Source organism: Protopterus annectens, chromosome 4.part0, assembly GCF_019279795.1.
Source record: "Protopterus annectens isolate FY-2018-M chromosome 4.part0, PAN1.0, whole genome shotgun sequence".
NCBI lineage: Eukaryota > Metazoa > Chordata > Ceratodontiformes > Protopteridae > Protopterus > Protopterus annectens.
Window position 1 is genome coordinate 1,520,970,952 of NC_056733.1, and position 27,098 is coordinate 1,520,998,049.

Here is a 27,098-nt window from a genome sequence, read left to right on the forward strand (position 1 = left end):
TGAGAGTTTCTTTTTTAGCATTTTGGCTCATTCCCATTTACCTAGAGGTGATAACTTCAAGAGTGTTGTATTCTAGACGCATGAATTTGGATGTCAATTTAGTAGCGTTAGGTATTTGTGTGTGTGTGTGTATGTGTGTATGTGTGTATGTGTGTGTGTGTGTGTGTGTGCGTGTGTGTGTGTGTGTGTGTGTGTGTGTATGTGTGTGTGTATATGTATATACTGTATGTAAAATATTTATATATGAGGTTGTGCCTTTAAATGATTTAATGTTTAATTGTTTAATAGGATGTAATTACACTGGGTTTTGTATAAATGTTACCAAATTGCAAGGGTGAATTACTCCTAGAAGTCAAATTGCCAAGGTACCAGAATCAATAAAAAAAATGTTATTTAGCTGGTATTTGCATTGTGGCCATTTCCTTTTATTTTGTTCAAGTCAATGTTTCTAGTTTTACTTTTGTATTCAGCCTGAAAAATGACCTGTCAAGCCCACTATAAAGGTTCTTTAATACCAGCCTCTAAGCAGGGTTACCCTGAGTGGAGGACTGCAGTAGTCACCCTCCTACACAAAGGTAGGGCATCATATGACCACAGCAGCGATAGACCTGTAAGCTGACATCGCCTCATCTGTAAGCCTATGGAAAGGATCATTATGGAATTAATAAATAAGGACATAGGCAGCCTGCAAACTCTTGACATGAGCCGGTTTGGTTTTGACAAAGGGTAGAACTGTCTACATAGTCTGGTCAGTTTTGAAATAGTTGCCAAAGCATTGGATGAGGGCAAATCTGTACACACTGCATATTTAGACCTCACAAAGGCATTCAGCACCATTACTCACTCAGGCATAATTGATAAACTCCTCCAGCCAAATGTAAACATCAAAGATTGAAACAATACTAATTTCATGAACTTTAATTGTACTTTGACTTAGGAATGGCGTCCAGTCCCACCACAGTATTAGAAACCCAAAAGACTTGAAGAAATGAAAAGAGAGAGAAACCAAACATAAATGCCTATGTAACTCATAAGAAAACAAACTGGCTTAGAAATGGAACCAAGGAAATTAAGGTGGGTAGATCTACTTCCTCCAAAAAAACTGTCACTAGTGGTTTACGTAAAGGTTCAATACTTAGGCCACTCCTCTTTAGCATCTACTTCTTGCAGGTCAAGACAAATATTAAGTGCTTATGGCTGACCAAGTTTGCAGATGACTGTAAACTTGGTTTCTTCTGGGGAGTTTAGCACGAACATCCCTCAGGAAGACCTTTCCCAAATAAATAGCAAGTGTCAAAGCCACCGGCTAAAACTAAACACTAGAAAATATACAGCTGCATCCTTTAGCAAGCATGAAATCCCCTGCAATTTTCACATTGACAACACACCCCTGAAAATTTAACCCAGCAGTGAAGGACCTGGGAACCTGTGTAAACAATGAGCTGTCACTCAGTCACCATTTATCTACTGCTGCAAGGAATAATTTTTTATAACACAGCTCATGGCATCCAGGTCCAGGGAAGTGATCATTCCACTGTATTTTGCACGCATTAGACTGATCATTAAGTGGAATGTTCCCTTTGGTACATACATATAACTTAAATAGTATATGCTGGAGGGATAGATACGTGTCCAAATACTTGATATATCTCGAGTGACCATGGTGCTTTCTCACTAAGAAAATCAAGGTGCAAATCACAAAAGCTCCACTGATTGTCCTAAAGTCCTGTTCTTTTTGGTATTTTACAGGCTACTGGCTGGCAATCTTTGCCTCATTTATGGAGCCTGTACCAGCACTTTCCTTTCAGATCTACTACACATCCACAAGTCTGATAGTGGCAGTAGCACCTCTTAAAGCGATCTCAACCATTTCTGCAACTTATTTATTTATTTGACTTTTGATGACTGGGACTGTCTGACTGAGAATAAGCCCTTTTTCAATGGAGGCCCAGGGGAAAAGAGCTGCTATACAGAACACATTAAAATATATAAAAATTAAACTAGTAGAGGCTATACAAGCATTAAAAAGCAATCAGTCTAAGTAGCATAGCTAAATATATTATACAGACAGTACAAATCCATTAAAAAACTGAACACTTACGATGAGGAGACAGAAAGAGAAGAAAAATACAGAAGGAACAGAATGAAGTTAGAAGATGAATATAAAGGTAGAAAACAAGCTCAGTGATGTAGAAATAAGAGAAGGGATACAAGCACAGTGATGTAAAAATAAGATAAGAGGGATACAAGCTGTAAGAGTAGTATAGAGAAAAGTGTAAGCGAGAACAATTAGAATAAGGGAGAGAGAGGAGTTGGGTTTTTACAGGGACAGGTCCAGGAGTTCAGCCAGTAACGTTTGAGAGCTTCTTTGAATTCATAAACATTAGATATGCTAATACTATAACTTAATATAACTTAAATAGTACATGCTGGAGGGATAGATATGTCTTGCAGAGAATAACATTTCCCTGGAATCATCTTTCTCTCCATGTAAAGGAAAGTATGTCTCTTGCTGTATTCATGTGTAATCTAGATGAGTGGATGGGAAACCACAAGTTCACCACTGGCTTTAACACCCTTCTCCCTTCTGGACAGGGGTAATATGTAAATATCTGCTTGCTTCTGGGTTATTCGTTCTTGTAATACAAAGGACTCTGGGTTAATTTTATTTAATGTATTAACATTCCAAACTTATTGGAAATGCTTGGCTAGGCTTCTGAAAAATTTCAGGGACCTTGTATGTGAAAACCTACAATGTGCACAATGTCTGCAGTACGTACTGTTGGCATGATTGTAAATATTTGCAAAGCATGATAATGCATTCAGTTTGAACTTATTTATACGAAATACAAACCTGAGCAATACTTGAAAAAAGGAATGAGTATAATAGTAGGGGAGATCAGATAAAATGTTGGTATTAAGAGCTGATTGAGACATTGATGAATGCGAAAGATGTAGAGAGGATGTATCACACTGTAAGAGTAAAATTTAAAAAAGGTAATTATGAGGTATCAAAAAGGTATGATTATGGAGAACAATATCAATGTGTGGGTTATACTAAGTTCTGAAGAATGTAGTATGTGTAAAGGTAGGATGTAGGAAGAAAACTAACGAAGCGGGTAAGAACAAGGAAAACAGAACCGGAACAACCCACCAGACTTGGTTCAAAAGCAACACAGAGATGAATGAAAATATAGAGCAGCAACTCTGCAAGTCAGTTCTATGCGGTGCAGGTATCTGACCTGTTCCCAAAGTAACACAAGTTTGAAAAAATCTTGAATAACAAGGCAGTCAATCTGCAAAACAGTTGTAAATGGTGTAGGCACAAATACCATAAAAAGGTGTGGTCCCAACTTGGAAATGCAAGCTCCTTCCTCAATGAACGAAAATAGATGCAAAGAATTCACCACAAAAAGCTTTAATCCACAGTTGTAAAACGCCAACAAATACAAGACACCAAGCGCTTTCGCCTGGACACTTCCAGGCTTTTTCAAGGTTAAAACACTACTATGGCCAGTCAGTATTTATACATTTAATGATCGGCCAATTAAGCTATTAAATTGTTGATTAATTCAGATGAAACAATCATTTCTTAAAGTGCAATGGTGCAAATTTTGTTGCTAGTATTTTACTCATTTAAGCAAAATATGCTAGTAAAATTATACATGAAAATATAAAATGCATAACTACATAAAATTTCAGTCATTACAACATGAGTATGTAAAAATATATAATTATCCTTCTTTGGTTCATTGTGAATCAAAATACATAATTAACTAACTGTTCTACATGAAATAGTTTTATTTTAAAAAATTTTCATACTGATTTATACAAAAAATAAAAATAAAATAATATAATAATTAAATATGATAGTACGAAAGATAGTAAAGGAGAACATTTTGAGTCCACTGTTTATAGGAAACCTTTATATTCCAACACATTTCTACATTTTGAGAGCTCTCACCCCATTCATACTAAAAGGGGAATTATTAGAAGTCAATTTATTCGTGCATCGAGGATTTGTAGTACTGTGGAAACTTTTTTACAGGAAGTAACTACTTTGACTACTATGTTCATAGAAAGGGGCTATCCTATACAGTTAATTAATGCCATCAGAGAAGAAGTTACAGGAAAAAGAGACTCCAAGTTTCCACCTTTACTTAGTCAGGGTTTGCTACCCTTTAATAAGAACAGTATAACCACGTTTGATGCACATAGAAGTTTTAGTTATACGTATACCCAGGATGCTGCAGTTATTGAAAAAACTTTACAGGCATTCTGGCCTACACTTACAATACAGGAGGACATCAAAGATTATATACCTAGTACATTAACTTTCATCAGAAAACGTGATATTAATATAAAAGGTATGCTTGAACAACACTTTAGTACTAGGAATGTCCTTGGAACTATGGCCCCCTATAGGAAGAAAGGGACCTTTAAATGTGGTGCTTGCAAACAATGCAAGTACTTATTGAATGATGAAAAAATTTTTATTCCGGCCAGGAATTGTACCATGAGAGCACAAGGGCACTACAACTGCAATACAATGGGTATAATTTATTTAGGCACATGCACTTTTTGTCATGGTTTTTATATTGGAAAAACCATAAGGTCACACAGAAAACGAATATATGAGCACACATATGAAATTGAAAAAAAGAAGAACACAAATGCTTTTTTCAAACATTCTCTGATTTGTAATAACATGAATTTAAAATTCTTTGTCTTAGAACAAGTTACTAATGATCCCAGGGGAGGTGACTGGGAAACTTATTTAGAGACTAGAGAGTTAACCTGGCAAATCAAATTAGATGCCTCAAGGAAGCCAGGTATGAATGAGACTATCAGTATAAACAGTATATTAAAAATGAGAAGAAACAAATTATGAATTCACTTTTTAATGAATTACAGACATAAAAAATTTTTTTCACAATCAAGTGTTTTTAGATATACTTACTTTTATATTTATGAATATAATATTATCATTTTTTTTCTTATTTGTTTAAAACAGATTTTTACAGTTATATGAATTAGATTTGGAAATAGTTATTATTATAATTATCATATTTAATTATTATATTATTTTATTTTTATTTTTTGTATAAATCAGTATGAAAATTTTTTAAAATAAAACTATTTCATGTAGAACAGTTAGTTAATTATGTATTTTGATTCACAATGAACCAAAGAAGGATAATTATATATTTTTACATACTCATGTTGTAATGACTGAAATTTTATGTAGTTATGCATTTTATATTTTCATGTATAATTTTACTAGCATATTTTGCTTAAATGAGTAAAATACTAGCAACAAAATTTGCACCATTGCACTTTAAGAAATGATTGTTTCATCTGAATTAATCAACAATTTAACAGCTTAATTGGCCGATCATTAAATGTATAAATACTGACTGGCCATAGTAGTGTTTTAACCTTGAAAAAGCCTGGAAGTGTCCAGGCGAAAGCGCTTGGTGTCTTGTATTTGTTGGCGTTTTACAACTGTGGATTAAAGCTTTTTGTGGTGAATTCTTTGCATCTATTTTCGTTCATTGAGGAAGGAGCTTGCATTTCCAAGTTGGGACCACACCTTTTTATGGTATTTGTGCCTACACCATTTACAACTGTTTTGCAGATTGACTGCCTTGTTATTCAAGATTTTTTCAAACTTGTGTTACTTTGGGAACAGGTCAGATACCTGCACCGCATAGAACTGACTTGCAGAGTTGCTGCTCTATATTTTCATTCATCTCTGTGTTGCTTTTGAACCAAGTCTGGTAGGATGTAGGAAGAGTTGAGGGATATATCACTGTATGGTTAAAACTAAGACTATCAAGTATGTTTTATAAAGTTAGCAAAGTTTAGGGATGTATCACTATATGGTTATGCCCAAGTGTATGAAGTATATAGTGCTGAAAAAGGTAGGAGTCATTTGCACTGAGAAACAGGAGAGGGACATTTTAAGGATAAGTTAGTAGACTGAGCAGAAATGTTTGCACTTGTACACCAGCTAGATATATGGTGCTGCAGATAATAATGCATGGAAAGTATAACAATGGGTTAGCAACTTTTGATTAAATTATGTAATTTCACATTTGAGACATACTTGTATGATATTGTGATGGGTCCAGGCAGCATCTTTGAGTTTGGCAATGATTTTATTCTGTCACAAATTAGTCTGTTCAGAGTTCATTTCATTTGTGACGAAGGAACTTTGGACTCCAAGTCTGTTGTTAGTCTTAAGAATTTGTGAAGTACACTAACACTGAAGGCGATCTAAGGCCTTTTAGTAGTAATTTTCTGGCAGTATTACTGTAATTTAGTTTAAATTAAAATTCTGGACCAAGAAAGAGCTGATTACTAGGCATTTTAATGTTTTGCTTGGAAAGATTAAATTTAAGTTTAGAAGTAGGATTCTTGAGCATCTAAATGATAGTAGGATTTTTTTTTTTTTTTTTGAAAATAAATGCGTTAGTACCAAAGCATATTTTAGAGAAAAAAAAATAACACTCATTAGTTTACCTTCTTGTTCTTGACATAAAGGAAGAGAGTCTGAAAAGTGTTTGGAACTGTACTACTGGCAGGTAATCCTAAAGGCAGATCAAGAAAGCACTTGTTCTAAACAAGGTTACTTTTATTAAATATTTGTTACAAGTTAAGGCCTTTAAAGATTAATTATGTGTTACGTCATTGAAATAAGACCTTTAACGCTTAATTATGTGTGATACCATTGTAGTCTTGCAAATATTTTTATTTGTAGAACAAGGTAAAAAAAAGTATTTTATTTATAAACAAAGTTTAAACTGGAAGCAGTCTGCAGACTGGCAACGTTATCTCAATAAGGTTAGAAAGCAGTCCCTGTCCCTCAAAATTATATTGATATTTTAAGGTATTTCATCATGATGGTATAATGTAGTTGTATACAAAAACTGACAGGATGAAAAATAAAAATGGCAGATGTTTTAATCTAGACAAAATTACTAGAAGAACTTGAACTATTGTGGCAAATAAGATTAAATGCTTACAATTTCCCCAGTCTAAATGAATGTTGCTCTATTATAAGCATCTTAAAGCTTAAAAGCTTACTTCGATAATTTTATCTTTGATTTTGATACTTTTAGTAGGTCATATTTTAGTATGGGTTTAAAAATAAATATATGTTGCAGTCGAAGCCATTTGTTATTGTACAGTATGGTTTTAAAATTTTCATACTGCATAGCAGGTTTTTAAAGTCTGCTTCTAAAGCTGTTTTAAAAGTTTGTAAACTTGTTTATTGTGCTTGTAAAATCTTAATTGTCAATTTACTTAATTTTTGGATTAATTGATATCACTATTTAAGCTATGTGAGTGAAGTAAATGTTAGTCTGATGAAGTTTGAACATTTAGTCAAATGAAAAGCACTTAACCATTAAACTTGGATTTACTTGTGACTGCTTGTCGTGTGTTACCTGGCTCACCTAAATTTGTTTCTTATCAAAATTACTATTTTGTTATGAAAAGGAAATGCTACATCTTTTTATCTTACCTAATGAATGCTACCAGGTGTAGAGTAGTTTTGTCCTTGGTAAGTCATAGGACTAAGGTTGTTGGCATTAAGTCCACAAACATTTGCAAGATGTTAAGTATCTTCCTCCATCTTGTAATGCACTGCCGAGCTTTCCCTTTTCATATCTTTGTTGACATTTTAGTGTTTGGTTGAACTTCAGAATAGCAAACTATGTCTGATGCTTCCCGTTTAGTACTTTCCCAACACCTCAGTAGTTCAGAACTTTTTCTGGAAATGGCAAAAAACTTTGCTGTGACTTGTTTGCCTCCTTGACCCATCATCAAATGCAGTACCCCTTTCTCCTTAATTCCATCAGTGAGGAATTTAACCAAAAGATACTGTCACCCACTGGTGGCCATCTGGACTCCTCTCTATTCCATTTTTATCTGTTACTGTAATGATGAGATTTAGTCAGAGGGCAAAACTTCACAAGGTCATTCTCATCCTCAAAGCTACTTACTGGCCCCAACAGATCTGTATCCTGCCACTACTGCTTCTTCTCTTGGAAAATTGCCTATTTTTTTCTGGCCCACAGTAACATTATTGACTAGCCAGTGGGTGAAATTTATCCAGACATTTGCTCTCTCTGGCTAACCAGTTAACATCTCTACTTCCAGTGGCTGACAGGAGTCCAATCTTTTCTATAATGATGGTCAAGAATTTGTCATCTTTCTGAAAAGCCCAACACTAGGAAAGACAGAGACAAATGGATATTTGTTTTCTGTTTTGGTCAATGCTAAGAGATTGGATCCCTTTTTCTGTTGCTGTTCCTGCAGTTCTGAACTACATTGCAGACATTTTTGAAGTTGGATTCAGTTATTCATCCATTAAAGAACACCTCCTAACTTTTACTGAGACCAAGGTACAAATTCTTTAGCTTCTCTAAAAGTATGCCAAGCCTTCCTCAAAGCCATATCTTTGTCGAGACCTCTACTGCAAGATCCAGTTTGTTAATATTTTATGTTCTGTGGTGAAAAAACTAATCTAATTGTCTTTGAACTTCACTGGATGTAAAGTTTGTGAATTGGAAGATGGCTGTTCTTGGAAGTATTCACATCAGTGAGAATGATTCTGAACTGCAAGTTCTTTTCTGTAAAGTTTCCTTGTTTGATGTTTCATAAAGACATATATCTCTTAGAACTAACCCCACCTTTATCTCTAAAGTTGCAATAGAGCAAACTCTAAATCAGATATTTTTTTAATAACAAAAAGCTAATAAGTGAAACTTTTTAAACATAAGTTAAATACTTAGATCCAAAATATTATAAGCAGTTACCATATTAATGAATAAAATGATTAAGTACCAACCCTTTTTGATCAGAAAACAAAACTGTATACACTATATACAGTGTGTGCTGTATAAATTCAGATGTCATAAAGTCAGTTTTTTAATGTAAGATTGTGAGGTAAAATTAATGATTTTTTTCTTCATATCATTGAATCGAGTCTAAACTAGAAGGCCAATATCTGAGATTGACTTATTGACTTAGAGTCAAGTCTTATGTCATTTCTCTCTTTCCAATTTTCCAATGTCTTGCTCAGTAATAAAAAATTCTGAAAAGGTAGTGGAGACAAGCCATAATTATCTTCTAGTAACAGTTTACAGCCTGAAAACGCCATAAAAAAGAATATTGAGCTTTGTCAGTACTTGATAAGACAGGAACTTTGCACATAAGTATTTAGAAATATAAAAGTGATTGGACTGTAAAGCTTATCCAGGTTATGAGTCCAGTAATCATGCAGAGAGGAGCACTCATACAAAATACGTCCAATCTGCCTTAGAACTGGTATTATATCTCCAACAGGTTTTAGTACTACATTTATCTACCTGTGTTATAATCTGTGTAGATTAAGGAATGATCTTTGTAGTGTTTTCAAAGAATAAACTTTCCAAAAAGGAGAGTGAGTTATTTTGGCAACTGACAACAGCATCAACCATTTATCTGAATCAGAATAATTATTTTCTTTACTTGGAAAGACAACGTTCCAGTATTTTAATTCAACCGTTTTATAGTTTAATAGTATAATGTAGAGATCTGATATGATTGCTATCGTATGTCTAAGATCATAATCTGCTTTGCAAATTTAATCAATAAAGGAAGGAATATCTATTTGCACAGAAATCTCTAATAGATTAAGATTATCAAATATAAATGCATTAATCCTTAATTTAAATAGTCATTGCTTTAGCCTAGTTGAAACTCATGAGTCAATGTTCAGCTACTGAATTTGATAAAATGCGAACTGCGAAACAGCGAAAGGAAAATGGGGAATGGGACAATCATCAAACTAGAACAGCATAAAAAAGGCTACATTGAATGGTCATAGTTGGCCAACATTGCACACACAACCAATCAGTGTGGGGGAGGCTGCATCCCCCAACTATATATACCAACGCTGAGATCACAGTACAGTGGAGAAAAAGGAAAATTTAAAAGGTTTTCCTTCACTTAGCTTATGTATTGCATTACTTCCTGGTTGTTTGCCTGCTATGGCCAGTCGATGTAGTTTTTTTCAGTGCTGGTGTAGTTTGATGATTATCCCATTCACTGTTTTCCTTTTGCTGTTTCACGGTTTGCATTTTATCAAATTCAGTAGCCGAACGTATACTTGAAATTCATTACTTTAAGGCTTGGGGATGCCATTGTGTCAACCTTCAAAGTCAAGTGGTGCAGTGGTTAAGGTGTATGCTTTTCAATCACAAGGTGCAAGGTTTGATTCTCACCACGGGCAGGAGATTCACAGAGTGAAGATATATATTTTTGGGGTGGGAGATTGGCATAATGGTTAAGTTGTGTACCTTACAGACATAAGGTGCAGGGTTTGATTCTCACATGGATAATTTGCTAGGCTTAAAATGGTCCCCAAGGGCAGTTAGCCTAATACTAACTAACTAACATATATTAATGTCTGAAAATTTCATTTTCAAGTTCATAAAGCAATTGTACCAACCCAAAAATCTGCTTATTCCCCCCCAACTTTGAAGTTTTTTTTATCAAGACTTCCCCTAAATTCTTAGAACTATAGAATGTATTAATTAACTCAATACATAATCAGTTTGCCTTTTTCCTTTCTTATTCCGTGACCGGGAGTACTTGCTATATTTAATGAATGTTCATAGCCAATTAAGATTGTGGACAGAACCAGTTCCATGTATAAAGATTCCCTACTCTTTTTTTTCATTAAAATGGTCCATAAAATGTCTAAAATTACCTATGCTTGATGGTTTAATAAGTGCACTAAATTTTGCAGTCTTAAGTACCGTAAGCCATTAGAGAAAATTTGTGAAGCTCATTCTACTACAGCTTTAGCTACCTCAGTAGCATTTTTCAAAAAAATGTATTTCTTCATAGCCGTTGATAACATATGTGCACAACTGTATGGTCTCTTAATACTTTTTCAAAACACAGGCTGGATGTGCTATCCAGATCCACACCTTCCTTTCTGGCAAGGGTCTGTTATCACATGGAGTCAGCCATTACAATAACCTTGAGACTCTGTGCTTTGAGTTACCAAGGATGGGCCTACTCTTACCAGATATGAATGCTGTGTACTTACTGTAATGCTAGACTTGAAACAGTGGTTCCCTCCTCGGTAATGCCCTTGCCTACCTTATTCTGTCTTGGTGAAGGTTTTTCAAGTCTTGCGTTATTTTCCATAGCAGAGCTAACCTCAGATCTGAAAAAGAGAAGCTGGCAGTGCATTATTGGGTAAGTGGAAGGTGCTTACAGCATGGGAAAGGTTTGCTTGTTTGCTTCCAGATCTAGCATTATGTTAAGTGCATAACTTTTGTATAGTCAAGTAAGATCACTACAGCAGTGTAGATTTCATCCATCCTTCTTACAGTTTAGTGCTTGTTTTGCTGTGGCAGAGACTGAGATTTGTTGATTGATTTTTTTGTTTGCTGACTAAGGTAGTGCATTGATCAAATATGACCAATTTGGGGCCCAGGCCAGGAGACAGCAGTGAAACAGAGATATAATACAGAGGTACAGTTGTACAGCAAACAGAAACAAGCATACTTTGCATAATTCAAGGGTACAAAACAAAGCAAACATCAACAAAAATAGTATAAATGCAATAGATAGTGCATTTAAATTTGCTAAACAAGTAGTTTAATAGAATGCAAATCCTTTCCGTTTTCTGGTGGGATGGAACTTCAAGAGTGATCGTTTGGCTTGAAAGGGGAGTTATGGGTGTCGCCTCAAAAAAAGAGAAATAATAAAAAGTAACTGAATGTGGTCTGAATGTGTTTGCCCTTTATAGCATACATCAAATGATCATCTGCTAAATGTTAGAGAGTGGCCCTGTATAGGCTATATCCAGAAGCTCTGGACGTCAGGCTGGATAGCAGACATCTGTCTACAGCATAATTTTCTCAAGTTATGACTGATCCATCAGCTGTACATCATGATGAGGAATATTTCTCATTCTGAGTCTAAAAATCTCCAATTTTAAATTTTTTTAAATGATTTTCATTGTAAATAATAGTGAGTCTTGTTTACTAGTCGAGTGACATATTTTAACTATCCTTTGAGCTTCCTAGTTGAAGTCTTTGGCAGAATGTTCAATATTTTGCCCATTTGTTCCACATTGAGTGACAGTGATCCACATTTTGGAACTGGAAGCTTGAGAGCTATATTTAGAAGTGATCTTACTAAAATGTGTAGTTTTGGTGAGAATATTCACATAACTGTACTTTCTTGTCATATCAATTAAAAAAAGTTTGATTTCCCACACATTTCCCCTCCTAATTAATGGGATTGCTTTTCTTAAACAGATGTGATTTACTTTAAGTTCGCATTACATAATCTTGTTTGTTGGAGAGGTGGTAAGTAGAATGATTATAACTGTTGAACCATTAAGACAAAGCCTGACCAGTGGTCTGCAACTTTATAGAGTAAGACTTGTACATCAGAGTTACTGCATCTCACTGGTGAAAAGGTATGCTACTTTGGGGTGTGTACACTACCTGATTAAATTTGCATAATTACATTGCTTGTTAGCCTGTCTATACTCTGAATGGATGGCACATAATGGGCTGATTTGGAGTACAAAATTACATCAGTGAATAAAATGGAGGTTAGTAGAATCACGTGCTTGCTATGAAATGGCTCATTATACTGATAGTACTAAGCTGTTAGCAAAGATGTTTCAAAACAGTTAGGAGTAAAGAAGGTAGGTTTGTTTATAATAATTCTGAACTAAATGAAACAGAGGAGTGCTTAAAACTTAACAGCTTTCATAGAATTTTACTGGGAAATAATTGTCCCTACCCTCATTTTTCCCATATTTATAGTGTTAACTGATTGTGCTGTCACCCTCACTTGATTGTCTGTACAAAAGGTTTATTCTTAATTTCCCAAGTATCTGTTGTACTCCTGTCTTGTTCCTGATCATTATAACAGAACAAGCCTCCCATTATGTCCCAGTACTTAGTGGTTTCAAGCGTCAGTATAGGGGGCACTTTCATCACTGTTGCTGTCACAGACCAGTTTCAACTCTTAATGAGTGGGGATGTCGCTAGATTAAAGTACTCTGTTTCACTGCACCGTGTTTAATAATAATGTGTTTGCTAGGGTATAAGGGGTGAACATTTTATTTCATCTCATACAAATAGTAAACTGAAAATAAGACTAAATATGTGTGCTGTTTTCCTTTTTTTTTTCTTTACAGGAGAAAGAAATGTGGCCATTTACCACAACAAGAACATAATATAGATGTCAGCAGTGAACAAAAAACACCATTTGTTTCCAGTGACATAAAAGATGAAGTTTTTGAAGAGTCAGAGGACAGCGCTTACTCCTCTCATAATAATTCCACGAAGGATCTGAATAAACTAGCTTGAGCCATCTGAATGTGTTTCAGTGACTCTGAGAAAAGATGATTTAGCATTCCACTTGATGACCTATTCCGCATCCATCAGAGCCAGCTGCACTCACCACTAATAGCCGTGTAATCACTTACTACTTACCTTTGTAAATGGCATGTGAACAGCCAGGGGAAGATATTTGATAAGTCTGCAACAGAAAGATATGGCACGGACAACTAGTGTCAGAGAAAGAATATGGCTGAGTGGTTCTGCATGTTTTTTTACTCATCTTTGAACCAAAACTAGCAGACGGTATTGGCTCTGTGGCTATAGAAGCTGTTAGTCCTGACTACTGGCTTGCTGACCTGGGTTAAATTAGTGGGCTGGGTACTGGAGCAGATGGTCAGGGAGGAGGAGGAATGATGAGGTGATGCCTGCTCGCCTCTCCTGGGGGAGCGGAGGGAGGTTGAAGGGTATGTCTCAGGAGCTAGTCAGGAAAGCAGAGAAAAAAATGAGGTGACGACTAATCGCCTCTTCCTGGGTGAGGTTGAGGAATGTGTCTCTGGAGCTGACCAGCAAGGAAGAATAATAACGAGTTGATGCTTGCTTGCCTGTTCCACCAGGGAGATTGAGGGATATGTCTCAGGACAAGAATACGTGAGGTATTATATCTCCTCTGGAAACAAGTGGTTTCCACACTGCATCTATGGCACGTGCATGAAATTCAGGCACTTGATAGGGCACAATTACCTAGTAGCTGCCCTTATGATGACCATGCAAAAATAAGCTGTCACCCATTTGAAAAAGAATGAACAGTGCCAGATTAAGTGGCCAGATAGTCACAAGCCATAGGGATCCCCAAAAAATGATGACTAGCAGAAAGTGCAGGCTTTCTTCCCCAACCAGTAACCTGGATAACAAACATTGCTGACCTTAGGCATATGCCAACTAGACGGCCACCTAGGGCGCCGCTCTAGCAGGGGCACTTTTCCAGTATATATTATTATTTATTATTTTTTATTTATTTATTTTTAGTAAACAAGTGGTTTATTTAAAGTATGTTCAATCAATACAGAAAAAAAAATTAAGACTAGGACAAACTATGAGAAAAGGGAAGAAGAAAACGAATCTGGATGGTGTAGGAAGACCAGGATGAGGGCACCGGATGATGTGGGGTTGGGGGCGCTCTGAAGCCCTTTTGCCTAGGGCACCAGTTGATTAAAGTCCAGCCCTGATAACAAACACTTGGTTTAAAACTCCTGCACTGATACTTGTACAGTGTGACATGGTGGACCTAGCTGTGGTGCCATCTTCTACTGGAGGTGGTGAATCAAGTGGTCCCAAATATATTTTCCAGTCAAAAGGAAAGACGTTTCTATAGCCCTCTGTCATATTTCCCTCAGTCATTAAAAATTCTGCACTGGTCATTGTTTTGTTTAGTACTTGTACATTCGATGTACATGGATAAGCAGAATAATAAGCAAGTATGTCAGTATGGATCTTCACCTGGCACCATCTTCAAGATATAAAATTATATTACCTTGTCCTAATGCTGTCCACTATTTTGCAAATGAATGTTATTAACTGAATGATTGTTGATGCTCTTTGGGAGTGTTTGAAACTCTTAGACTTGAGTTTTTTGAATGCATGAGGAGTGAGAGAAGCAGCCATTGTGAATGTTAATTGAACATTACAGTGAAGGCTTATTGCTGCAGATTCTTGTCACGTAGTTTGTATTTTTTTATTTAGAAAGTTTTTAACTGCTGTTGTTAATCTTCTTCCCATTTGTCACTGATGGGTTCGGTTCTGAGCCCCTCTGAACCGTGTCGGCCTAATACCAAGCTCGCGTACACCAAAAACATTCAAGCTAAGCTGCTACCCACAATACCCTTCTCCCTGTTACCTCAGATTTCATTTGCCGCATAGCCATATAGCAGCATTTCACCAAGCTCTTCATAATTGTGTATTTTTGAACTTTTTTCCCTATTTTTCACTCATATCTAACTAGCTCTACCCATTGGGTATTTCTTTTACCATCGTTGGTACATCCTCTCCTTACCCTTGTGGTATCGCTTGATACCAACATTGGTATCTTTTTTCTCTTCCTTCTTACTTTTTAGTTGTTTAGTAGTTTTGTGAACTTTTCTTTGTGTGTGTATGGAAATGTCTGACAAAAAAGGGACTTTGCGGTTTAAAAATTGCACCTCTTGCAATGGTAAACTCCCTAACAGCGACTCACATGACGACTGTGTTTATTGTCTGGGGGTTTGTCACCTCTCTGTTAAACCTCCTTGCCAGATTTGTTAAAGTTTTAGTCAGCGGACGCTGAATGAAAGGAAAAATAAATTGATTCTGAAAGGCCTTCTCGTTTCTCCTTTCTCAAAGGCTCTTTCTGTGTTGGAGGTCTCAACCCGTCCAGTGAAAGACAAGAAACATCCCCATTGTGATCCCTCTTCACCAGCTGGTGATAAGGGAAGTCACACAAACATAAGGCCCACAAATCTTCATCGGAGCATAGAATTGCTATTTCGGCTCCGACTACTACTACCGTTCCGAGCTCTGCCCCAATTGCCACATTGACTGAAGCCATGGACATTACTAGATTTTCGACGTTGGCGCCACCCTCGACACCGACCGCTAAGGCACTGACCCTGTCTTCCATTTCAGCTATGGCTCCGACCTTACCTTTGGAACCCATAAATGTGCCTCCTTGGCACAGAGTCCCTTTTCTACTCCACTAATTCCTTTACAACCTGTCTCCAAATTAGAGACTACAGTGCCACTAGCTCAGACACCACTGACCTGATACTCCCCTTCATTGGATCCGTTCCTAGGTCAGATGTACAGCCACTTTCTGGACCGACCCGACTCCCCCTCAGGAGTGCCCATGAGGTCCACCATGAGTCTTTCCGAATTTGATGTGGTGCGCCTGTTGGATCAGCTGTTGATGGCCAGAGGGATAACGAATGTTCCTAAGACTCACCCCCCCCCCCCTTTGGGGTTTGGGTCTATCTCTCTCAGGACTCCGACATATACTCCTCCTTCAGATTCATCAGTTCCGAAGCCCATTGCTCCAAGTTCCTTTGTGGAAACCTGTTCCTCAGCGACGACAGTGACGGTCACTGAGGCTTTGAGACCACCCCTTTGGTTTTCAGTTCCATCTGAATTGTCCCTTCCTCAGACTCATGGTTGGGGGGGCAGAGTAATCGGTTCAGAGCACAGTTCCGAGTGTTTTACCGGTTCTGTCTTCGGATCCGGGGATAACATCTGCCCCGATCCTGCTTGAGGCTCCATCTCCAGGAGCGGGTCCGACGGAGCGGGGTGTGACCTCAGTTCTGAGGTTGTCCTTTTCAGTTCCGGACTCCCATTCCTCTTCGGGCGGGCCTGCTTTCTGGGTGATGGACAGGGTGCTTGCTTTGGGAAGCGCTCCTCTGACACTGGAATTTCCCCCTGCTCCCTCTGAGCTACAGCTACCATGAGCCACCTTACCCGGGACACCAGGAGCAGAAGTCTCAGGAAACTCCAGTTCGAGGTACCCATCCTTCCAAGTCTTCCTCAGATATTCCCACTGAGGAACCTCCTCTGAAGAAGGCGTGCAAGAGGAAGCACATTGACTCTCCTGAAGAGTCTTTGACAGAGGATACAGACTACGATGATGGGGAGGGGTCCTCACAGTCACCCCCTGATGATGTCTCCTTCAGAGACATCCTGGAAATATTAAAACTGAGGGGTGGCTGGAAGCTCTCTAACCCTTCCTTGGAGTCCATCTTCCTGCAGGCTTTTAGCTCACGGCCTTCTACCTCTTGCGTGATCCCACCTGCCGACGAGTTAATCCACATTGTCGTGGAGCATTCTTGGCAAAAATCTGACTCTATTGAGGCCATTCGCCAGAGACCAGATAAGATCCCCCCCCCCCCCAGAAGAGCATCCCCACAGGTCCAGAGGTTTGCCAGTTGATGCTATGGTGGTGGTGGCGCCACTAAAAAGAATCTAGCGGAAGAAAGTCCTACTGCTCACCCACCCAAACAAGAGTCCTGGGCTGTGGACAGATTGGGGAAGTGAGTTCTTGCTTCACCGACCTTTGCTGTCAGGCCCTTACTATTTGGCACATTTCACGAGGCTCGAAAAAGATTTGATTACCAAACTTTCTGGAGCTCTCGCGGCTCAAGTTTCTGACGTGGCATGGGACAAGGTTGCCTCTCAACTTGCCACCCTTGAATCTATTTCCAATTCATCCATGAGGCTGCTCTCCCATGCAACCGAAGGGGTGGCTAGAGCTACATGTGCAGGCATAGTCATGAGGCGTCATGCCTGGATGCAGATCTGTGACCTCGCGGACTCCTTAAAGTCCTCTTTTTTTTTTTTTTAACTCCCCTATTGAACCATCTTCCTTATTTGATTCTAAAGTGAAGGACACACTGGCCAGGTGCGAGCAGGATGGAAAAACTTGCCATTGGCCTACATTTTTCCAAACCCCAACGTTCTTTTTCCAGGAACCAGAGGAGTGGGAAAATCTGGCACAAGAAATCTCAAGGACCTTTCTGTAACTTACGTGGTGAGGATTCCACTAGAGGCAGATGGGGTTCCAATGGTGGAATACGCCCCTTTAGGAGCAGAGTGGGTCCCCAAAACCAAGACTCCAGGGATTCTTTCTTTGGGCAGTCTTATCAAAGCTCCTGAAGCGTTGCCCGATTGCTTTCCTATGGAAGCAGTCAGGGCTCATTTTTTCTCTGCACCAAACTGCCTGGTGCTTTATTTCAAATGATCGATGGATGTAGAGAATAATCTCCAGGGGCTACTACATCCTTCTATCCTCCCATCCAAAACCTACAAAAAAACCTTGCCCATGTTCCACCCAATCAAAGAGAAGAAGCAGATTTAGAGATAAGAATGCTGTGTCAAAAAAAGTGATCCAACCAGTCCCTCCAGACCAATGCGGATCCGGTTTTAATCATTCTTTTTAGTGCCAAAAAAGACCGGGGACTGGAGACCCATTCTGGATCTCGGTCATTTAAACAAATCAATGGTACAAACCAAATTCCGCAAGGTCACTATTCAATCCATTCTCCCATTTTTAAGGGAGGATGTCTGGATGTGCTCAATAGACCTCTGGGATGCATATTACCACATCAAAATGGACAAATGCTCCAGGAGTCTCTTTTACTTCTGGCTAGGAGCCAATCATTACCAATTCTGAGCCCTGCCATTTGGTCTCTTGATGGCCCCCAGAGTATTCATGAAATGTCTAGCAGTGGTGACAGCTCATCTGAGACTTCAAGGACTCCAGGTGTTTCCATATTTAGATGATTGGCTCCTTTCCGTCCCCAACAAGTGTCGTCTGACCAGGACCCTCCATTACACACTTTCACTAGTGGAGTCCCTAGGCATCACCGTACATTGGGAGAAATCCAACTTACAACCTACCCAACAGCTGGAATTTATAGGGGCAGTTTTCGATACTCGAACATGCCTGGTATCTCTACCAGCTCACAGGCTTCAGAGGTTAAGATTGCAAGTACGTGTGATACTCTGTCAAAGAAAAGTGTCAGCAAGGGAAGTTCTCCAGGCCCTAGGGTCCATGGCTGCAGCCATTCCGACAGTTCCTCTGGCAAGGTTACACATGAGACTGTTACAATGGTGTCTATTGTCCCAATGGTTGGCAAATCTTCACCCCCTAAACTCACAGATCCTAATAACCCAACTCTTGTGAGCAAGATCTCCTCTGGTGGATGAGGCCAGACGCGGAACTTTGGTGTCGCCTTTTCAGACTCCTCAACTCAGCACCATTGTGACCACAGATGCTTCCCTGATAGGGTGGGGGGGCCATTTTCAGGGAAAGACAGTCCAAGGCACGTGGTCGAGCTTAGAGACCAACCTCTGCATATCACTGTTCTGGAGTTAAGAGCAGTGCTGTTAGCGTTGCAGGCATTACATCCTCTCCTACCATCTGGAACTATTGCAATTCAGTCAGACAGTATGTCAGTAGTCTGGTACATAAACAAACAAGGAGGAACCAAATCATACTCCCTGCGTCAAGAGGCCATGAGAATTAGGCACTGGGAGATAGCGTCTGACAGCTTTCTTATAGTAATGCACATCCCAGGGAGTTCTAACGTGATTGCAGACAGGCTGAGCAGATGTACTCTCCTTCCACATGAGTGGCCTCTGAATCCCGAAGTGACGGGAGAAATTTTCAGCTGATGGGGCCAGCCTTGGTGCGATCTTTTCGCCTCCCCTTTGAACAACAAATGCAGCAGCTTTTTTGCCCTCTTTTCCCCAGAGGGGGAGTCTCCAAGAGATGCTCTGATTCACGATTGGCCAACGGGTCTCCTCTACGCTTATCCACCAATTCCCTTGATACCTCTGTTTTTAAAGAAAGCAACCTGGTTGAGATGCAAGGTGATCCTCATTGCCCCATTCTGGTGTCATCAAGTGTGGTTCCCCTTCCTCCGGCCTCACCTGTTACAGACTCCATGGATCCTGGGCACTCGTCCAGACTTAATTTCTCACCCCCCCCCCCCCCCAGGGTTGACACTCCCAAATCTGTCCACTCTCAAGCTGACAGCTTGGTTTCTCCACTTCTGTTAGTCGCCAGGCAGAAAACCCTTTCCTCGCCTGTTTGCAACATCATTCTGGCCTCCCAGAAGCCATCCACCCGAAAACTTTACAGTAATAAATGGAAAAGATTTGCTCTTTGGTTTAAAGAACGGATGCTAGATCCCTTCTCAGCTTCGGTCTCTGTTATACTACAATACCTATCTGAACTCTTTGAGAATGGAGCATCAGCTTCTACCGTACAAGTTCATTTAGCAGCTATTTCCAGTTTTCATAACGGATCAGAGGGCACTCCACTTATGTTCGGTCTCTGTTATACTACAATACCTATCTGAACTCTTTGAGAATGGAGCATCAGCTTCTACCATACAAGTCCATTTAGCAGCTGTTTCCAGTTTTCATAATGGATCAGAGGGCACTTCACTTATGTTCATCTGCCTATGTAAGACCTTTCTCAAAGGAGTGTTTCACAGCAGACCTCCAATTAGGCATCCATTAGAGGCGTGGAATCTCCCCAGTACTACATTCTCTCTCTCAACCCCCTTTTGAGCTTGCTGCAAAATGTGATCTCAAATTCCTATCATGGAAATCTCTATTTTTGGTAGCTGTCACTTCAGCTAGATGGATCTCAGAATTACAGGCCCTTATGCATCAAGAGACCATACTTAATATTTCATAAAGACAGAGTATCACTACGTACTACTCCATCTTTTCTCCCCTTAGTGATTTCTGATTTTTCTGTGAACCAATCCATCGAGCTCCCAGTGTTTTTCCCAAACTATTCCAATAAAGGAGAATACTGTCTACACTCATTGGACGTGCATAGGCAACTACGTTTTTACTTGGGCAGGACTAAATCTATCCGCAAGACAGACCAACTTTTCATTTCCTTCTGTGGTCCAAAAATGGGATATGCTGTGTCAAAAGTCACTTTATCAAAGTGGCTCAGAGATTGTATTGCCTTTTCATATTCACGTACAAATGAGCCTAAACCTCACAGTATCAAAGCACATTCAACTAGAGCTATAGCAACCTCTGTAGCTTTTCACTCCAGAGCATCTATGGATGACATTTGCGCAGCAGCCATTTGGGCTAAACCTCACACTTTCATCAAACATTACATGTTGGATATGGTCTCCAGGGGAAGAACGGCCTTCGGCTCAATGGTGCTCAGGAGTTTTCTTCCATAAGGGCCACCCAGGTTTCTCAGGTAGCTTGGGATTCTGTCCCATCAGTAATGAATGGGAAGAAAATTAACATCATCAGATAAAGAAGTTATGGCTTACCATAACGTTCCATCTGTGTTGTTGATCTTCTTCCATTCATCACATCCCACTCTCGTTCCCCCACCAAAGGCTCCTGGTGGATCTCATGGGTCCTTGTGGCGTTTTCAGGGTTTTTGCACAGAAATGGCCTCTGCTTTACTTTTATATGTCTTATGCAAACTCGATATGGGGTAACAGGGAGAAGGGCATTGTGGTTAGCAGCTTAGCTTGAGAGTTTTTGGTGTACACGAGCTTGGTATTAGGCTGACACAGTTCCGAGGGGCTTGGAACCAAACCCATCAGTGATGAATGGATGAAGATCAACGACACAGATGGAACATTATGGTAAGACATAACTTTTCTTTTTACTTTAACTTGTTTTGATAATAATAAAAGTGAACTTGTTTGCTAATAAAATTTGGAAAAGAATAAACCTAAAACGTGTGTGTGTGTGTGTGTGTGTGTGTGTGTGTGTGTACACACATATATATATATATATATATATATATATATATATATATATATATATATGTGTATGTATGTATGTATATAAAGTAAGTAAATATTTTATATGTGTATGCCAACTCAAATAAATATTTTTGTTTGTTTATTTTTTGGTTGGGTAAACTTATATGACCTAATGCAAAGTCTGACCATACATGAAGCACACATAAGAAAACATACTCAACAGTTTAAATATGCAAATTCAGAATCCAGAGCAGTAATATAAAAATACAAAAGGGCACAGCATTCAAAACATAATGTTAGGACTTATGAATGTCATCATTCAAAAGCATTGTACGATATGAATCAACAGAATTGTTCAAAAGTACCAAATTGAGGACTAGAGTTTTATATTGCACTAACAATGATTTTGATACTGGGTGTGATGATATGGGCTAGTGGCAGCATAGCCAGCTGGAGTTCTGTAAAGAATATGTCAATCTGATGTATACAAGATGCTTGTGTTAGAAATGTATTAGAACTGTATGGCATTTGAATATCAGCATGTGTTTGTAAAGTTGCTGGTGTTAAAATATATCAACAGTGGGTCCTGCTGCACAGAGAAGGAATATACATGTGAGACCGTATGTATATATGTCAGCAAAGGACACTGGAAGAGAAGGGGTTAAGCAGCTAGCTTACTTCTTACTTTACAAAAAATACTGCTAATTGGACCACCTGCTGGGACATGGAAGTGCTAATCTCACAGATCTGAATAGGACCAGAGACAGCATGTCTAGAAGAAGCCTTTGTTCATTAGCTCAGTAAAAAGAGGGGAAGCCCTGGGCACTGCCATAAACACTGTTAAAACTTAGATATGCATCTTATCACATCAATGCTAACATCCTGTCTCAAGTTTCCAAGGGGAGTAGTCTGAGAACCTAGAGTCAGTTGACCAGATGAGGTGATTCTGCCATCCATCTTGCAATTTTTAGATATTGTAAAGAGAAATCTCTCAGCATTGAGTATCTTGTCTTGGACCTGACAACAAGGACTATTCATCACATCATCTGCCTTGCTCTGTTAAGTTAGTAGGGAATAGTAATTCTCCTAGATTCAGGCAGGAAAATCTAGTGAAGCTTAGTTTAGATATTGCTTTTCTTTGTCTGAGTCTGTCCATCAATGTTATTTTCAATATTTCCTGTGATTTAAACTGTCGTTTACTGTAAATATATGTGCAATATTTTTATTTTTTTTATTATTTATTTAATATATTTAAAACTTTTATTGTGGCTGGCCATTTTAGAAAGCATTTAAGCTTTGAGAGTGTGTATATTTATTTGGTGACACTGTGTGGACCACTCATGAATGCCTTGCTGTCTTGTTCAATTACTACCTTTTGTATTAGTATTAATATTACAGTATAACTGGATAATCTTTGTTAAGGGCGTTAAAGTAGCTGACTGTGGAGTATCTGATGATAGTGATAACTACCTTATACTCTGGGCTGAAGGGGGTACAGCAGGTAAATCTTTGCCAGCCTTTCCCAGGGTGTGTGTGTGTGTGTGTGTGTGAAAAATAAAATCTTAGTGTGTGTGTCAGCTATTTGGAGCAGGAACATGCACTGGTTTCACAGAGAGGGTGCTGTAGGACTTGGCTTGGATACTCGGCTGAGGACCTAACCCTACAGCTGTACCAGTGGGGAGTCTTACTGGGGACCTGGAGGGAGAGATACCCCTAGACCCTGGGCTGACTGTGTTCCCTGTGTGCTCTTAAGGGAAATTGTAATTGGTGCAGAGAGATGCATCTGGAAATACTGAGTTTATCTATTTGTATTTCAAGTGAACGTCCCCCTCCAGTGTCAGTGGTAAGGATTCATGCTCCTTGATTACTGGCCCAGAGAGGGGGCATCACACTAGGTATTAAAGTACACTGCCAACTGTAAAATTGAATTTATACTACAAATTTTTTTGATATAGATGAGCTAAATTAATATCTAAATGTAGCAGATATAGGATTATCATTTAGTATAGACAAGTGCAAAGTTATGTATCTAAATGTAGCAGATATAGGATTATCATTTAGTATAGACAAGTGCGAAGTTATGTACTTTTATAAAATTATTTAACAACTGGTTTACTTGATGGATTCTCAACCAGAGGAAATTAAGAAATATAAAGACTTAAGAATACTGATTACTTCAAATTATTCTTTTAAATCTCATTCTGAGCTCACAATAGCCAGTTCTACTAAACATATGGGTTATTTGTTAAGAAAACTATCAAAAAGGGATGATGGTGTATTAACACTAGTATTCAAAACTTAAATCTGACCTCTCCTGGAATATAATAATTCCTTTTCTGCCTATACAAGAGTACAGCCGTGAAGGCTGGAGGGAGTTTAGAGATAATTTACAAAAAAAAAATGATGAAGCTAAAGAACATAGGATATGGATCACGATGTAAGTCATTAAAATTATTTATTGTCCATTATAGGTAATTATGCTTAATTAATCTTAAAATACAGTTTTTTTACCCAGTTCTGCGAATCATGTTCAGTTTACAGATTAATACCTACATTAAAATGCATAAGCATAACAATATGCAGTTTACATCGATACAATACCCCACTCAGGCATTATAGATAAGCTCACCAGCTTAAATATAAACCCCTATGTCACTAGATGGATTGCAAACTGGCTCAAGGACAGAACCCACATGGTTAGAATTGCTGGAGCCATGTCAGACTCCAAACCAGTTACAAGTGGTGTCCCACAAGGCTCAGTCCTGGGACCTCTCTTGTTCGGTATATATTTCTCGGAGGTACAGGCCAACACGGAAGGACTGTGGCTGACCGAGTTCGCAGATGACTGCAAACTGGGCGTCATAATCGACTCTCCAGCCGACACAAGCATCCTCCAAAAGGGCCTCATAGAAACAGATAACTGGTGCCAGAGCCATGGCCTCAAGCTAAATGCCAAAAAGTGTATAGTCATCCCCTTTGGCAAAAACAAAGTGCCCACAAATTACCACATAGGTGGGTAATCCATTAAGTACAGAAGAAGTAATTAGGGACCTGGGGACCCAAGTTGATAGCAATCTCTCATTTGACAACCACATGGCCAAAGTGGTTAGAAAAACATTTTATATAGCCCACCTAATCATGAAGGGATTCACATCTAGATCAGGGGAGGTTATCGTGCCTCTTTACTCATCCCTCATCAGGCCCATAATTGAGTACAATGCCCCTTTTGGGATGTACCTTACCAGACACCTGCAGCAACTGGAAAGACCCCAAAAGTACCTCACCAAGAGGATCAAAGGGCTCAAACAGATGCCATATGCTGCCTGGTTAAAGAAACTCCAGCTCTACTCAGTGGCATACCGCCTGTTCAGAGGCGATCTATGCCTGACGTATAAAGCCATGTCCAACCCGGAATTAATGGACATGCTGCACCTCAGAAAATCCAAATCCCATTGAGCTACGCGCTCGAGAGACTTGAACCTCAGCACTGAAATAAATGGGACATGCTGGAGGGACAGATTCATAACCCAGAGGCTCCCTTCACTCTGGAATAAAATCCCAGTCCAGGTTAGGCAGAGTCCCTCATTAACTCTATTCAAGAGGAATCTTGATGAGTGGATGGGAGATCGTAGGTTTACCCTGGGTATCACTTCTGTGTCACTGTTAGACAGAGGCACAGTATACTAACCTCAAAAGGGCATAGCAAAATAAATTTAAAATGGGTGGCGAAAGCCAAACACATTCTGGCTAGGCTTATAAATGCCCTAGGGCAGATAGCCTAGTATGAACCTATGAAAATGGCCAATTCTGCAATGAAGTCTCAGTATATTTCTGTTAGAATTACAAAACTATGGAATGACATCCCATTTAATGTTAAACAATCTAAGAGTTTTGAAATTTTTAAGGAAAGTTTTAGATACATGGGCTGGTAGAAAGTCCTACATAAGATATTTAGAGGGATCAGTATTTCTAGATGGCTGATTGGCCTAAAGTCCTGGGCCAGATTCCATAACGTTTGTGGAATCTGGTGCATTACACCAATATCAGCACAAAACTTGCAGATAACATTGCAATCTGTTAATGTATGACAAGAAACTCGGAACAGCTCAGCACATAATGGAGTATCACAGTTACAAGTATGCACTATAGGAATGCATAAGTAATCCATAATTAATAAGAAATAGTTGTCCAGTCGTGTTGTACAGTACCAAACTTGGGGAAAGATGATTGCAATTCAAGAATCCTGACAGTAATATAGAAATAACAAAATCTGTAAGTAAGATTAAGGACAACTATGGAATGTAACTGACTCCATTATAACAACAACAAAAAAAATAATGCCACTATCCCAGTGTAAGCCACATAGCATTTGTAAAATACATTTGCAGGATCAGGCATAGAAACATCTCAGACAAGTATGGATATTTTCATATGTCATCCACTAACTTATAATATGTCCTTCAAAGCTGCAAGGCTATTTGTAAAATGTATATTTACGTTAGTCTTTACAGTAAACTCAGAGGCAGCCATGAATAACTACATAATACATGTTCCATTAAAATATCACATCTTGGACTTATGGATTTCACCAAATTTTCTAATTAAAAAAATTAATTAAAGGCAGAGGTCAATCACAGCCACATTGCCATAGCTACCAGTTGCTAAGAATGGGTTTGAGACTTGTGTGGGGAACACAAGTAGCACACACACCCAAAGAAAGTGGCAGATGGAAAAGAAGATATAGGTGAAGAACAGGAAGACATAAAAGGGATGTTGGAATAGAAAAGTCTGAGGGAAAGTCAGAGGGGCATGGGCAGTATTTTTGTGGAAATAGGCCCTGTTGTTTTAAGAATAGAAGGAAAGGTAAACATTGGGAAAGAGGAGGTGAGGGTTATCACAGCAGATATATCCATAAAACAATTAGCACAACCCTAGACAGACAAAGGTTGAAAAAAAAACAGTAAGGACAAATAAGTTACACAAGCAGCATGCTGTACAATGCAGGCAATGGAAAGTTGACAAACAGGGAAGGGATACTAGCCATGGTGAAATGAAGAAGAACCATACTTCTCAACCGTACCGAATTTCCCAGTTTTGAGGTCCAAATTAATGGGGTGCCACGATTCCCGAGTGGCACACCTTAATTTCTGAATTTCCCGGCTTTTTTAAAAAATTGTTTTCCCCATCTTTTTTTAGATGTGCACAGTGATATCAGCTACGTGAGCAGCCTGTCAGATTTAGTCTGAGGAGGCAGGCTGTCTTAGTTAGTTGAAGTAATCATTCATTTAACTTTAGAGTCAGACACTTCATTAGATTAGATGGTTCATGGTTGTGGAATGCAGAACGGAACAGTTTAAACCACCAGTTAAGTGAAGTCACTTTGTGCTGTCTGTGTGTCACAACAACATATGGATCTATATCAGAACAACGAAAGTGCATATGTGCCACT

At 38.8% G+C, this 27,098-nt stretch overlaps 1 protein-coding gene across 2 annotated transcripts in view; it reads left to right on the forward strand.

Annotated features, from left to right (window-relative positions):
• The window catches only part of LOC122799937 (CD276 antigen-like), a 200,020-nt gene extending 185,071 nt beyond the window's left edge, over window positions 1–14,949 (forward strand). For both annotated transcript variants that reach the window (XM_044069344.1, XM_044069345.1), the window contains one exon: window positions 13,226–14,949. In XM_044069344.1, coding sequence (XP_043925279.1) covers window positions 13,226–13,397 — 172 coding nt within the window. In that variant the 3' untranslated portion in view covers window positions 13,398–14,949. The remainder of the gene's footprint in view (window positions 1–13,225) is intronic.
• Window positions 14,950–27,098: the final 12,149 nt, after the last annotated feature.